General features: G+C 41.8%; 1 protein-coding gene across 3 annotated transcripts in view; it reads left to right on the top strand.

The window, feature by feature from the left end:
• LOC117832576 (dedicator of cytokinesis protein 3-like) overlaps nucleotides 1-16,092 on the top strand; it is a 267,287-nt gene that overhangs the window by 193,859 nt on the left and 57,336 nt on the right. For all 3 annotated transcript variants that reach the window (XM_034711939.1, XM_034711880.1, XM_034711804.1), the window contains exons 7-10: nucleotides 1,635-1,783; nucleotides 2,915-2,999; nucleotides 9,316-9,357; nucleotides 9,472-9,629. In XM_034711939.1, coding sequence (XP_034567830.1) covers nucleotides 1,635-1,783; nucleotides 2,915-2,999; nucleotides 9,316-9,357; nucleotides 9,472-9,629 — 434 coding nt within the window. The remainder of the gene's footprint in view (nucleotides 1-1,634; nucleotides 1,784-2,914; nucleotides 3,000-9,315; nucleotides 9,358-9,471; nucleotides 9,630-16,092) is intronic.

Below are 16,092 nucleotides of genomic sequence, written 5' to 3'. Positions count from 1 at the left end.
CAGGACCAGCCTGAGACCACACTAATGTTTTTACCGCAGTGTCAACAGGCAGAGGGGGAATGTGACGGACTACTTTTCTGTGGAGTGATTTGATATGATTTGTGTGATCAGGTTGCCCCTGATGTTGCTGTTGCATCTGTTATTTGGTTATGATACATCAGAACATATTATACTGCTTTGGTGCATTCCGTTCCATTCTATCCTATTTCTAAGTTTTTGCTCTCTTCAAAGTTATATTTTTGGGCTTTTACACCTTTATTTAGAGAGGATAGGACAGTGGATAGAGCAGGAAAAGGAGTGGGGGAATGACATGCAGCAAGAGCTGCAGGCTGGAATCGAACCCACGTCACCTGCTACATGGGTGCGCAATTTAACCACTAGGCTGTATCTGCACCCTATCTTAATGTTTTACTAACCGAAAACCTCCAACCGCAAGAATTGAAGCCAATGCAGAAGTGTTAAAAACTGCAGTTTCTCTAGTGTTCGCTTGAGGCTGGCTCCGGAAGTACAGGAAACCATATAAACACATTATTTCAAAAAAGCCAATCTTTACAGCAGAAATAAACATGTTTATGGCCTAGTACAAAAAAAGAGTGCAGTCTGGATAGCTCATTTATCTATCAGCACACACTGTATGGGGGATGAATTTTTTCATAATGCTGCAATTTCAAAGATAGATTACAAGTTTTCCATTACAAGAGGCACAGCTGACTTGACCAACAGGCGGGAACACTGTAGCTGTTGGCGAGGAGGCTCGAAGCCCGCCTCTTTACCTCACACTAGCTCTACAGAAGTTAGGTTGTGTTCAGCATTTCCAATATGGCTCCCGCTAACGATTGGCTTCAAAACAGCGCTTCAGAAACAGATAGGTGACGTCACAGATACTACGTCCATTATTTATGCAGTCTATGGTTTTAACCACAGTGTCAACAGGCAGAGGGGATTGTGATGAACTACTTTTTAAGGGTTGATGTGATATGATGTGTGGGATCAAGTTGACATTGCTTTTTCTGTTAAGTATTCAACACTTTTGTTATGGGGTTTTGACCACTCAGAATCAAGTAGTTTCACCAAAAGTGCTAAAAACAAAAACTACTAAAATTTACAAAACTTAATTTTTCGCTTTTTGATAAATCCTATAACCTTCTTTTGTTAGCGTCCCGAACCCTCTCTGTTTCTCTGTGCTGTGACAAATAAATAGTGAAACTCAAAGTTAGAGGTCAAAGGTTTGAGTCCCGCCTCTCATCAGACTAAATGTCTCAGTCTGGAACACTTCAGAGCTGGATTGGTGTCTGTAAAAGTGTTTGTTGATACAAGCTGTGATCTGTTCAGCGTGTTTCTCTGCCTACTTGCCAAATCACGCTGGCATAGGCTCTGCCTGTCTCTGTGAGGCTAAATGGGAATAAGCTTGTAAACAATGAGCACATTCACCTTAACTGCATTACAGTGGGAGTAGTTATTGTCTGAGCGCCAGGGTTTTGGATAAAACACCACAGAAAGACCTTGTGCTGCCAGAGAATGACAGCTTACTCAGCTTCTTCACCAGCCACACAGTATGAATGCAGAGTGCAGAACATCAGAGGAATCTAACCCCCCTCCTCTCTTTCTTCTCTCTTTCTTTCTCCGTCCATCAGAAACACAAAGTCGATCTGTTCTACAAGGTCCGCCACGTGATGATGGAGCTGATCGACCTGAGGAGGCAGCTCCTGTCGGGTCACCTGACGCAGGACCAGAGCCGAGACGTGAAGAGACACATCACCGTCAGACTGGACTGGGGCAACGAGTGAGAATACAAACACACAACTTTTCACTGTCTCACAAACAACACACACCGACATCATCACAAGGGTCAGCAGCTGAGGAGACCTACATCATGTCACATAAATCAAGAGTCTCTTCAGATTAAGATTGAGTTTGTTCAGAGTTGGATCAACTTGAGAACCTCTTAAGAACCAGCTTGCTTCTCCACAGGCAAGGGCCACAAGAGAGCCACGTCACAATAACCCCACCTCCACCCCCTGATGTAAACAGGCAAGGAGTTGGTGCTACTCTGGAACAGGTTTTTCTGGTTTAGGACCAGCTCTTAGGTGGTCGAAACACAACGATCTAGGTCCAGATTAGGCTCTGACTCCGAACCAGCCCTGGAACTGACTTAGTGGAAAGGGGGTAAAAAAACAAAAAGATAATGTATGGTTAGCAGGTAGTTATGGGAAATAGAATCCCGACAGGGTGAGACAAGACCCTGATGAAGCAGGGGTCCTGTCCACCCTGGGTTAAGTTTCTTTTTAGCAGTCGGTAACCCAAAGTTGCTCTGACCTGCTCCGCTCATTGCTAGGAGCGCTGGACAGGATCCAAGGTGTAAATATACATGTTGTTTAGCCTGCGGCTTTAGCATGCTAATCGAAACTAGTGTCTTAGCTACATTGTTTTGATACAAATGGAAAAATCAACATGCAGAAACAAAACGTACGGAAACTATTTTCCGCGGATTGATTTGACATGACGTGTGATCAGTTTGCCTCTGATGCTGCTCATGTTAGTGAAATTTAACAACTATCGTCAAGGGGTTTTGATCAGTCAGAATCAAGCATCTTACACAACCAGAAGATCAGTAAGAGAGCTGGGTTATAAGTAGACTAGATGAGACAACCAACGAGAGAGGGGGGGTGTGGCTGTGGATCTAACAGTAAGTTATTAGAAAGCTTCATGTATCTGCATCCATATCACAATCCAATCCAAAAGATCTTTGTGAAGTTTGAATAAAAGACACTGATGTTCTCTCTCTCTCTCTCTCTCTCTCTCTCTCTCTCTCTCTCTCTCTCTCCCTCTCTCTCTCCCTCTCTCTCTCTCTCTCTCTCTCTCTCTCTCTCTCTCTCTCTCTCTCTCTCTCTCTCTCTCTCTCTCTCTCTCTCAGACACCTGGGTCTGGACCTGGTACCAAGAAAGGAGTTTGAGATGGTGGATGAAGACCAGATAAGCGTGTCAGATCTTTATAAAATGGTAAGACTTTTATTTATTTAGCGTCAGAAGTCTCTGTTGTTTTTTGTCTTTGGACTCTGCTCAGACTGAGTTGGGGAAAATTCTCTCTGGCACATCTCCTCTGGAAGACTTTGTCAAACTTCATCCCAGACTGTCGCTGAGGGAAGGGTTGTTGTGTTCCGTTGAAATCAGCCACCTGTTGGTGTGTTTTGATTCTCTGTCCTGCTGGCTGTCCTCCTCCTCCTTATCATCATCATCCGTCTACTTCTGTTGTTTTTTCCTCCGTGCATCTGAAGAATACGTCTTTGTTGCACTGAGCATGCTGCTTTTATCAAATATTCATCCTCGACCGAGCTCCTGCGCTTTTATTTTTGAAAATTCACTTTCAGTTCATCTAGTGTCTCTGCTGGAATCCTCCCAGTACAAACACATCCTCTACTGGTGGCTCTGCGCTTTATCTGGGCGAGTCTCACAGTAGGGTTTAAAATATTCATTAAGTATATAAACTTATAAAGAATAAAACAACTTTGACTTTTCTTTGACACCTAACAGTAAAACCTGGCTCTGGGTTACAAATCCTGTGTTTACTTGGCCCATCCTTTGCCAGCAGACCTTCAGCCTTTATACACTTCAATAACAGTCTACAGGAGGCCTTTGTGTTGTAGGCAGTGAATAACTGTCTCTGAACAACTTTATATACTCAGAAAAATGGCCGACTGCAAGGATGTGAGTGACTTTGGCAAGGACCAAACTGTGATGGTTAGACGACTTGGTCACAGCATCTCGAAACCTTTAGCCCTTGTGTGGTGTTACTGGTCTGCAGGGGTCAGCATCTACAAAAAGTGGTCCAAGAAGGTAAAACCAGTAAATGTGGGACAGGATCATTGGCATTTTATCCGTTGATGTGAATGGAGAGTGAAGGTTTGCCTTAGTCTGATACAACAGAAAAGTTACTGGAGCCCAAACTGCTGAGAAGTTAAGGGCCTGTTTCCACTAACACTGTTTCTTGTGCTGACAGTGCCAAAAACCTCAAATTCAGCACTAACCGGTGCTTACTGCTTCCAGGTGATGAAAGTTGTCTCAATGCAATATCTCTTCCCTCTGTAGTGAATGTTATATTTGTAAAAGCTCTGTAAGGCTAATTTTTGCAGAGATTTTTACAAAGAAAATGTAGAACAATGGAAGAATCCTCTCCTGGCATTAGCAACAGCTGGATATTAAAGCTACAGTAAAATGAAAAAGGTTAGTTTCTTCCCCTTCACCGTTGTTGATTAAGTTGTTGGCATTAGTCCGATCCCTCCTGATTGGATTGTTCAGTTATGGAGTGACACTGAGGAGCCCTATGGTGTTTCAGAAGTTGAACTATTTTAAACTGAGAGGGCTGAAACAGCTGACACTGCGGGTGTTTTGCGCTTAGGATGCAGGGTACTGAAAATACTCAGCTGTATTAGTTTTTTGTACAGAAAATGGGCCATGAGCCCGAGCAAAGGACACTGTTAGTGGAGACAGGCCCTAATGACAGGTCTGACAGAAAGGTGTCAGGACACAGTGCGACGCAGTTTGTTGTTTATGGGGCTGTGTAGCTGCAGACCAGTCAGGGTACCCATGCTGACCCCTGCCACCACTGAAAGCTCCTTCAATAGACATGTGAGCATCAGAACTGAACCACAGAGCAATGGAAGAAGGTGACCAGCAAGTTCAAGGTGCTGACTTGGTCTCCAAACTCTACAGATCTCAATACAATTGAGCATCTGGAGGGTGAATTGAACAATGAGCTCTGATCCATGGAGGTCTCATCTCACAACTTCAAGGATCTGCTGCTGACGTCTTGGTGCCAGGTATCATAACACACCTTCAGAGGTCTAGAGGAGTATCTCAGGAGGGGGCCACGGTATCAGACAGGTGTTCAAAATGTTACAGCTGATCAGTTTATATGAAACATTATTAATCCACATTGTTCTTTTTTGCATGGTCTGTTGGAGATCTGATTAATGAGGACCTCCTCACAAACATTTTGACACTCTTGCACACACACTAATCTAAGGCTGAAATTCAATACCTATCAAACAGGAATGGCTGTTTGTCAGTTTCTATATTTTTTTATTTATGCAGTCTAGTTTTCAATCAACTTAAAACAAGCTTTTATAACAAATAAAGTAAAATAATGTAGTTATAAAAAGAAATGAAATATTAAAGTTTACAATTCAGCTGATAAAGTATTCACTCAGGGCTGCAGTGATTGTCCCCTTACCATCTCTTACTCTGCTTGGTGGTTTATAATTGAAATGCTTGCTTAATAAGATGAAATTATGTGATTATTCTGCCCTTGTTGAACCAAGTTAAGATAAAAGTCATTAAATATTCTGATGTTCCACCCTGAAGGCCAAACACGGACATTTCTGGAAGCAAAGAATAAATACATTTTGTTTCATGGATCTGCGTCACAGATTTGAAAAGGAAACAAACTGTAGCTCCGGCTCTGTGGGCTGCAGCAGTGAGAGAGCAGTATTCTTGGTCACTCAGTGTTACTTGATGTTCTGAGTCTTACATCAGTCTGCTTTAAATAGCTGAGCTGTTGCAGTCAAACGCTGTAGTCTCAGTGATTCCCCCTTTGTTCAGTTGCCTGGAGACTGATCTGGAGACAGGATGAGAGACAGAGGGGGAAGGAGGAGCGGAGAGATAAAAGTTGATGGATGGTGGGATGGAAGCAGGGGAACAAAGAACACACACAGATAGAGACAGAAACATTACAAACATTTATGATGCACAATGAAATATAGCAGCCTCTCTCTGTATCATCAGATCCTGTTAAAATGCAGAACGTCCTTCACAGAGGAGCACATCCAAAATAAAGTCAAACAAAACAAAGTTACCGAAACAAGACATGGAGTTTAAATTATAATATAAAGCTTCTCTGCCGACTCGATTCTTCACTGAGATTTACTTTCTGTCTCAGTCTGTTAAACTTGACAGAGAAAAGGTCACAATGAAGAAAACACAAGATGTAAAAAATGAAGCTTCATTGATCCCTGTGGTGAATTTACATTACTGCAGCATCAGCAGAATCACATAAGAAGTTAAAGAAACAACAAAAAAGGAAAGTAAGCAAAAGAAAACTTTCCAAAATAACACAACAGTAAGAAAAGTGCAGAATAATTCAGTGTGAATACAGAAGGACTGCTGGCTCAGGAGAATCAGTGCATAGAAATGGATTGTTTATTCGGCGATTCCATATACTTACAAATGACTCCATATCATCACATACAGATCTTTGGGGAAGACCGGCATCAGCAATATCCGAAAATGTGCTGAATGTCATGTCTCAATGAAGCCAAACTGACCCTTTGTTGTGTTAAGAAAAAGATCATAGGACTGGATCTAAGGGTAACTTTATCATGGATGTAGTGGACTTAAGTTACAAAATGCTTCTGACATAACATAAGTGTTTACTGTTTACTCACGGGACTCAAACAGTTGTCTCCTTGTTTGAGTTTTGAGATCCATACATCCCCTTCAACCTTCTCCTTCTGCAGAATTTCTCTTTAGTGTTGTCAGATGTTGTGGGAAAAACACCAACCAGGTTGTGATCCCCAGAACAAAGGAGTAGGGGGGAGAGATCTGTCAGGACAAAATCCTACAGTGTAGACATAGAGAGAAAGCTTTGGACAAATAATTAGTGACTCAATATATAAGGATAAAATATGGTGGCCAACAGAGGCACATTGCAATGAGATTTCCTGTCAAGGGAAACAGGCTGCACATTTTAAAGTGATGCAAATTTACAAACATCTGCAACAGTACAGTCCCCTCTGTCACCTGACTTCTTAATTCCTTTTTGTTAGTATTATTACTTTTACGGGGCGCCGTTGGTCTTGTGGTCTAAGCCAGCCTCATATACAGAGGCTATAGTCCTCATCGCAACAGTCGTAGGTTCAACTCCTGGCCTTGCCCATTTCATGCATGTCTTTCTCAATTGGCAACCTCCTCTCTCCAAATATGAAGCCCATGTGGAAGTGTTATAAACTGCAGTTCATTGAGCATCCGCCTGAGGCTGGCTGCAGAAACACCGGAAACAACATACACACCAATTAAAAAAGACTATCTTTGCAGCAGAAATAAACATGTTAACAGCCTGGAACAAAAAACGGCTTAGGTCCGAAGAGCTAATTTTGCTATCAGCACACAGTGCGGGGGGGTGAATTTTTTTATAACGCAACGGTTCAGAAGATATTAAGATTACGAGTTTTGCCCTCTTCTGGACATGACTGACTTGATTGACAGGCGAGAACACTGTAGTCAAATTTGTCTCTTTACCTCACACTAGCTCGACAGAAGTTCGGTTGTGTTCAGCATTTCCAATATGGCTCCTGCCGACGATTGGCTTCAAAACAGAAACAGATGGGTGACGTCACTGATACTACGTCCATTAATTATACAGTCTATGCCCTTTCCCCACGCTCTACTCCCCACATTTCATGTTTCTCTTCAGCTGTCCTATCCATTAAAGGCAAAAATGCCGAAAAACACAACTTAAAAATTTTAAAAATCATGTGTCTGTGTCATGTAGTATAAAAATACTACACTGTACTTTTTTGAGACCAAGATCCGAAATTAAAATAAGCTTACTTAGTGAAAATAACCAGTCATATGAAACCAAATAACATCTGAACATCTGTAAGATATGGTGATCTGTTCATGCATAAAAAGACAATATGATTCATCACAGAAAATGACATGATATGCTTCTGGCAAAAAATTGTATTGCAGTTATACAAAGTGTAATCAATGACGGTTATCAGATAAACCAGAAGAGGTGTGCCAAAAGTATGATGTCCATTCTGTCAGAGCAGATCATGTGTTGTGTTTGCCAGAAGGCCTCTGTGGTGATATTTCTCTTACACCAGCTGCACGCAGTGAAGTAGCAGAACAGTTCTGATTGGTTACCTGGCAGAATCAGGCGTTAAGAAGGAGATGAGAAAGTGGCTGCAGGCTAATTTTCTGCTCAGGTTGTAATATTTGCAGATGGCTTGCATTTGACAGTCATTACTTCAATTCATCAAACAGGTTTTCACTTCCCGCTCCCTCTGCTCCCGTACCGCCGCTCCGAGATTTACAGAGACAAGACGGAGTAATGAGTCGGTGGGGAGTTCAAGCATTTTCATCATCTGAGGCAGAGAGGAGAGAGAAGAGAGATACAACGGAGAGAGAGCAGCTAAAGACAGAGAAGGACTGAGAACAGGAGAGAGTGCAAAGAGAGGAAAGAGAGGAGAGAAGGGAAGGATCCAAAGAGAGGAGGATACAACGGAGAGAGAGAAGCTCAAGACAGGGCAGGACTGAGAAGAGGAGAGAGTGCAAAGAGAGGAGGGAAGGATGCAAAGAGAGGAGAGAGACAGAGAGGAGGGAAGGGAAGGATGCAAATAGAGGAGGGAGAGGAGGGGGGAATAATGCAAAGAGAGGAGAAAAAGGAAGGAAGGAAAGGATTAAAGGGAAGGATGCAAATGGGAGGAGAGAGAGAGTGGAGGGAAGGATGAAACGGAAGGATGCAAAGAGAGGAGGGAGTGGAGGCAAGGGATGGATGCAAAGAGAGGGGAGAAAAAGAGGAGGGAAGGAAAGGATGCAAGGAGAGGAGAGGAGAGAGAGAGGGGGGGTGAAGTGAAGGATGCAAAGAGAGGAGAGAGGTAGAGAGAAGGGAAGGGAAGGTTGCAAAGAGAGGAGATAGAGAGAGGGGGGAAGGGAAGGATGCAAAGAGATAAGAGTAAGGGGAACAAAAACACAGCACAACAGGAGGAGAAGGGGGGTGGAGGAAAGTGAAGAAGGATAGGAGACAAAATGTGAGAAAGGTTTAGGACAAAAAGAGGAAAGGATGAGAGTGAAGGAAGCAAGGACCTGAGAAAATAAGAGAGTGCAAAGAGAGGAAAATGGACAGGAGTCCCAATGAAAAAAGAGAATGCAAAGAGATGAGATGAGTGAAAAGACAGCAAGGCCACAAGGGCAGGAAAAGGACAGATGGAGTAAAGAGGAGAGGTTTAAGTTGTGAAGGAAACAAGGACAGGAGATAAGACATGGGGACAAGATGTGAGGAAAGGAGAGGAAGTAGTAAGCCAAGGAGGAGAGATGAAAATAGAGTACTGGAGTGGAAAGAGGGGAATAAGAGAAGTACAGGAAAACAAGGAAAGATGACAAGATGAGAGGAGAGAAAAGAGGAGAGGGAACAAGGAAAGAAGAGTAGATATAGAGTAGTAGGGTGGAGAGGAAACAAATAGAAGACAAGGTGAAAGGAAAGGAAACATGGTGATATTGACTCCTTCTGTAATGTTGTGTCCTTTCTCATCCACAGCACCTCTCCAGCAGACACAGCGTCCAGCAGAGCACCACACAGGTAATGATCCTCATACTGGAGGAACCTGAGTGGAGTCCCACAGGAGTCAAATGTTCAATACATTCACAGCCATTCAAGAATGAAGAATAAAACATCTCTTCGTTATATATCCAGGGTGGTGACGGCAGCCGGCAGCGACACGGGGAGCCGTGCAGAGTTCCTGTACCGCACCACCTGCTGGTCAACCTGAAGAGCTTCACCTACAACAGCATCGGAGAGGACACGGACATCTTCTTCTCTCTGTACGACCTGAGGGAGGGGAAGACTATCAGGTAGAAAAACACACATGTATCTATAAATCATGTGGACAGGATTCTTAAATCATGTTTATCCTTTCACCAAAATCTAGATCATCTTTTCAGCCACAAAAACCTCATTCAATAAGAACTTGGTGAATTTAAAGTAAATGATAAACTAGTAAAAACATACTTTATATGCAGGAGAGTGTAAAAACACTGAAAAGCATGCAGGTCACAAGTCAGTCTTGGCCTAAAAAATTACATATTCAACCTTTTTTTTAACTCAACCTTCAGTTTTCTGCTGCTAGAGGGCTGTTACATCAAGTCATGAACACAACACTGAAACATCATCACATACATCTGATCAGCATGGAAGCAAACTGCTGCTCATTTAAACATCCAACAGATTTTTAGCTGTTTGGGGATCTGCACAGACTCCTGGAAATACTGCTTAATGATTCACTGCGTCTGTGTGCTGTTTACTGCTGAACAGGCAGAGTACAGCAGGAGAGTCAAACTGGTTTCTCAGCTTTGTCTGGGTGGGTTGCATGAGTGAACGCCAACAGGAAATCTGTTCACCCTGACTTTATGCCGAGTTTTCCTACAAGCTCCTGAAGAAAGTAGGTGTGAAGACAGGACTCACAAATGTGCTCGCCTCAGTTGTTTGCTTGATGTTGTCTATGCTGGAGTGATAGAAACAGAAACACTCACCTTTACTGGATACTTCTACTTTTGGACACTCCTCCAAGGCCCACACAGAGTATTTCCAGTTGTGAGGGCCAGTCTGACACGTGCAGTGACCTTTAAAACCTCGGCTAAAACTGCAGTTCCTCAAGTGTCCAATTGAGACTGGCTCCAAAGGCCAAAGAAACCCCATTCGAGTCTGTATTAACATTTATAGCAGGGTTAAACGTGTTTACAGCACGGTGCAAGAGACGTTTTTGTCTCTGTAGCTCCTTTCTTTATCTGCAACAATGTGCAGGGATTATATTTATCTATAACTCATCTATTTTGATATATATTAAGATTTTGAATATTGCATAATCTGGCATAATTAAGGGCGTACCTGATTTGTCTGACAGGTGGGCGCTTTGTAGCTGTAGGCCATAGCCTCAACTCCACCTATCTGCTGGTTTCTAGAGTAGCTGGGAGTATAAGCATGTCCAATATGGTCACCTCCTCTTCGGTCTTCAGAGTGACGTCACTGAGACTGCGTCCATGTTTTATACGGTACAGTCAAGTCTCGTATGAAAATCTCCAACTGTGAGGTGCAGGTTTGAAAATCAGTTCAGGAAAATATCAGTCCCTCAAAGTCCCACAATGACCAAGAATGTGTCTGGAGATTTTGTGTCAGAGTGGCCTCAAGTTTAGAAAAGGTGCAGATTCAGCTGGTGAGTTCAAGATAACCATCGACCCCTTTCACACTCACATGATTTAAACTGTAGCAGCTTTAAGTTCAGATCAGCTGACCTTTCACCCACTCCCCCTCTCACACACCTTTATGATGTGCTACTAAATGTGTCAAGTGGCCACACACAGCTGCTGTGAATAAAACAGGGCCTGCCACCTCCCCCCATCATGATGATGGTGCATTAAATATGCAGTGAAGTGATCACAGTGCTAACAGACCAGGATTACTTATGAAAATGATGTGAGCCAGCTGTGATGGCAGGAAGGTGTGTGTGTGTGTGTGTGTGTGTGTGTGTGTGTGTGTGTGTGTGTGTGTGTGTGTGTGTGTGTGTGAGTGTGAGTGTGTATTTATTTGAGTGTGCTAAGTGTTGGAGATGATAATTACGGAGCAGAGTGTGGTTCAAAGTCAGGTCAAGAAGATCGTCATACATGAATGTTGATGTTTTGATGTTTGATTGTGAGAAAAGTTAAACAAAAACATACAGTGTGAGTGTTAGAGAGAGAGAGAGAGAGAGAGAGAGAGAGAGAGAGAGAGCGCTCATAATACATCTGACCTTGGCAGCTTGTTGTCTACCCTGACTCAGCTTTAGGGTCTAATGACAAGACCCAGTCCTCTGAGGCCCGGTGAGGAGAGGAAGAGAGAGGAGAGAGGGATAGAGTTAGAGGAGATGGGAGGGGAAACAGAGATGAAGAGGAGAGGAGATAGAGAGGAAGGAAGAGAGATGTAATGGTACCCTGCAAGACAGTCAAAAATCTGTACATTTATGTGACTAATTCAAATCGATGAGATGAAAAATGAGTCAGGATACCTTTACCTAATCAGCAGATGGAACTATCTGCCTTTGACCTCCCTCATTGGACGTTATTATGTCTGCTACATATTTAGCTGAACAGAGGTGCAGAGACGGAGCAGATGCAAGTGAAGATTTTGCATTTAAGGATTCACTGGTTCACCAGTTTCTCCTTCTTGCTCTGCAGGTAACAGAGAGATATTTAACACACAGTAAGTCAACATACGAGCTAATGCCTCTTTGATGGTGTTGCTACATCCAACATTTTTCACTGAAGCTTGTTCTTTTAGCTGTTTCCATTTACCTCCTGAACTTTACCATCTAGCATATGCATCTTTTGCACCCTTTCAAAATAAAAGCACATTTTACATCAAAATAGTAAATTTAGTCGTAAGTCATTAAAAAGCAAAATAAAAGCATCTCATGAATCTTATCTCATCATGAGTTGTGTATTGTTACATCGCTAAATCAGCTAAATGATATAAAGGAAGGAGACACAATGAGAGAGGGGGGGTTATAGAGCTGAAAGGAAATAAATATGAAAGAGGAGGGAGGAATGGAGGTAAAGAAAAGGGGATGAAGTCATAGCTGACAGTTACTTTCCAAAATATCCCCCAGTTATTAAGATTTAACTCTCCCATTGGGAGTGTTTGCCCTCAGAGAAACTCTGCCTCCAAGAATTATTTCTGCAACTAAAACCCAAATATCTGTGTGTGCCCGAGCTTGTGTGTGTGTGTGTGTGTGTGTGTGTGTGTGTGTGTGTGTGTGTGTGTGTGTGTGTGTGTGTGTGTGTGTGTGTGTGTGTGTGTGTGTGTGTGTTGCTATTGTGCGTCCAGTAAGCTTCACGATCTCTCGGGGGTGTGATGGAGACACTTCTGTAATGGCTTCTGATCTCAGCAGGTGATTTCTCGCAGTGTGTCTCTGGGGGGCTTTAAGCTGAAACCGTCCTCTGTCTTCTCATCTCAGGCAAACTGAGGACGCTCACTGGTTTCAGGGACCAACATACAAACAGACCCATAAACACCCCATGTTCTGTGTTTATGTTCATGCAGGAAGAGCTTTATAAAAGGAATCAGATCCATCAGAATGTTTCTCTTTGATATCATGTCCCTCACAAGTTCAGGTTGTCTGTAAAATGAGAAGACTCATCTTAAGTTACTTATTTTTAGCCTCTCATATTTCAGAGTCACATCTGCACCAGGACAAAAACACAGAGCTCATGGTTAACTCTGTGAAATGATTGGTTTGGGTTCTGCAACCAGAACTTTTTGCTTATATTCAGGAAAAAGATCATGCTTCATTTCCATTAAATTTTGCTCAGTAGACTGAAACTTCATGCATGAGGTGATTCTCTAAAATGATTCTGTAAAAGTGTGCACGCTTAGTGAAAGGGAGGCAGCAGCAGCAGCAGCAGCAGCTGTAATGAATGCAGTGAAATCAGCTGTTAAATGTTAAACAAAGGTTAAATTGAAACAGCTTCACTCTGCTGAACTTGATAGAAAATCACACAGGACACTTCTCTGGTGCTGTAATGTAGAAATAAACCTTTAAACTGGAAGGTTGTTCATAAGTGTGTATATATTCTTACATTTTTAAAGACGTGTTTTCTGATGAAACAAAGAAAATGCTAATAATCCAGGTTGTTTTTGAACAAACAAAGCTCTAATGAATCCCAGTACTTAAGGGGGAGAGACAAAATACTTCTGTTCTAACTTCTTATGATTTAATATATTCGATTAAATTTAATACTTAATATGTGGGTTTAAAGTCAGAGTAAATTAATATGGAGATATAAGTGATTTAAAACATCGGTGTTGGCTGAAAGCTGTTTACTGCTCCTAACAGGTGTAAAGTTTCTGTAAAGAGCGTAAAATCCACGTCTCATTCTCTTTCTGAACTACATTGTAGATTTATTTACAACTCAGTGCTATAAGATATTAGACAAGATGAGACGAGACAATACGATACGACACAATACTATATGATACAATGCAATACAATACAATATGATACAACCAGATACTTTATGATACAATAAAAAACGACACGAAACAACATGATATGGTATAAAATGAAACGATGCAATAAGAGACGATACAATACAGAAGGTTATAAAGCGATGTTATATGATATGATACGTCTTACATAACCACAACATACAACACAACACTATAGAAAACAATATGAAACAAAAAAGATATAATACGACATGAAACAATATGATACAATATGATACGAAACAATACCATGATACCATATGACTCGATATGATACATTTCGATACGATACGTTATAAAATTATACGATATGATACAACACTTTACGTTATGATACAAAACCATGAGACACAATGAGGTATGATACGATACCACATGACATGTTAAAAACAACACAATTTGTCATTAAGCGATACGATGTTACAAAATGATACAATATAGTACGCTGAAAACATAAAATACAATACTGCATTATACTTTATGAAACCTAACAATATTTCACAATGCAGTTTGATCCGATGCAATAGCTTAAAATACTGCACTCTACTATACAATGCTATATGACATAATCCTATAGGATACCATGCAACATGATAGAATACTACATGCACTACTATATAATACTCAACAATATGACATGACACTAACACATATAATATGAAACTTACTATACCATGTTATATGATACAATACCATACAATACACAAAACTAACTATATGACTGTTACTACACAATACTTTACCATGCTACAGCACACTGTACAATATGATATGATCGGGTCACAGAGACTGTTTGTGTGTGTGTGTGTGTGTGTGTGTGTGTGTGTGTGTGTGTGTGTGTGTGTGTGTGTGTGTGTGTGTGTGTGTGTGTGTGTGTGTGTGTGTGTGTGTGTGTGTGTGTGTGTGCTGTGTCTCCTGAGCCCTTATTTAACTGCAGATGAATTGCAGCCGTGTGGAAAGAAGGGTCCATATGTATCTCCACTGAGTGTGTGTGTCTGTTTTCGCTCTGCTGTTAACATTTCATGTACCGCACATGATGGAGAGTATCCATGCATAGATCCATCTGCAACTCAGCAATGTGTGCACGTGTATATCCATGCATGCTTATGTGTTTCTGTGAAAACATTTGCATCTAGCAGAACATTTCCTGATTGCATCCACATTGTTTATGTTTGCTCCTTATTGATGTAGAAAATATAGTTAATAATTCAACTGTGTGTGTGTGTGTGTGTGTGTGTGTGTGTGTGTGTGTGTGTGTGTGTGTGTGTGTGTGTGTGTGTGTGTGTGTGTGTGTGTCTGTGTGTTCCCTCAGATTAATTGCTGTGTCTGCATGTATTTGTGTAAGTGAGTAAACAGTGAGTGTGTAAACAGTGATGTATGTGCTGGAGTGTGTGCTGTTCATTTGTGCCTGCTGCCATCTAAGGGAGAGTTTCAAATCACTGTGGATGTGATGTGTGTGTATTTATTGCTTTACAATATATCGTGTTGTGTGTCTGTGTGTGTTGTTATTCTGGCCTCTCTCTCCATACCACACAGTCAGACACACAGCACACGGTCACACCTCCCACTGTTTGGGGAGGAACTCATATTTATTCTCTTCTGTGGTATTTGTTTGTTCGGGTGGTTGTACCTCGTGGGGATTAGAATAAATTGTTCCGATTAAACATTAGGACATTGTGTGAACGCTGTGGGGAATCGTCACTTTGCCTCTCGGCTGCTGTTTGCAGGGAGTTGTGCAAATATTGGTAATAGCCTGAGAGTCGTTTTATTTGTTTTATGCGGGATATCCGCTACATAATAAAGACTTTTTAAAGAGCTGGAATCAGGAAACATGTCTCATAGCTTGAGGATGATAAGAGGCATGGCACATATGTCAGGGAGGGATTTCTGGAAGACTCACAATATGATTTAACTCGATACAATACCATACAATCTATCCCAGGATAACAACAAGTGATAACTAATAAATAGCAGGACAATCACATAATAACATATCACCATATCTGATTAACTGAGAAATACATGTGCAGGATTAATGCAGCTATGCACTGCACTTGTTTTTACCAAAGCAACGTGCAAATGATACGATCCAACAGCAGAGACCTCGGAGAATAACCGCCTCAACACTTCCTGTTCAGTCTGACACTTAATTCCACAAGGCTGCAGGTGAAGAAAGAAAACAGGATTTTTAGGAGAGAAAAAGACGGTGAAGGATGCCAGGAGAGAGAGCGAGAGGATATTAGGCAGTGAGGACTCCAAGAAGGTCCTCAAGCCATATTTAAAGACAGAGAGAGAGTC

The sequence above is a fragment of the Notolabrus celidotus genome, chromosome 1, assembly GCF_009762535.1.
Source record: "Notolabrus celidotus isolate fNotCel1 chromosome 1, fNotCel1.pri, whole genome shotgun sequence".
Classification (NCBI taxonomy): Eukaryota; Metazoa; Chordata; class Actinopteri; order Labriformes; family Labridae; genus Notolabrus; species Notolabrus celidotus.
The sequence above is the reverse complement of the archived record's forward strand: the minus strand, read 5'-3'. Positions and strand labels throughout refer to the sequence as shown.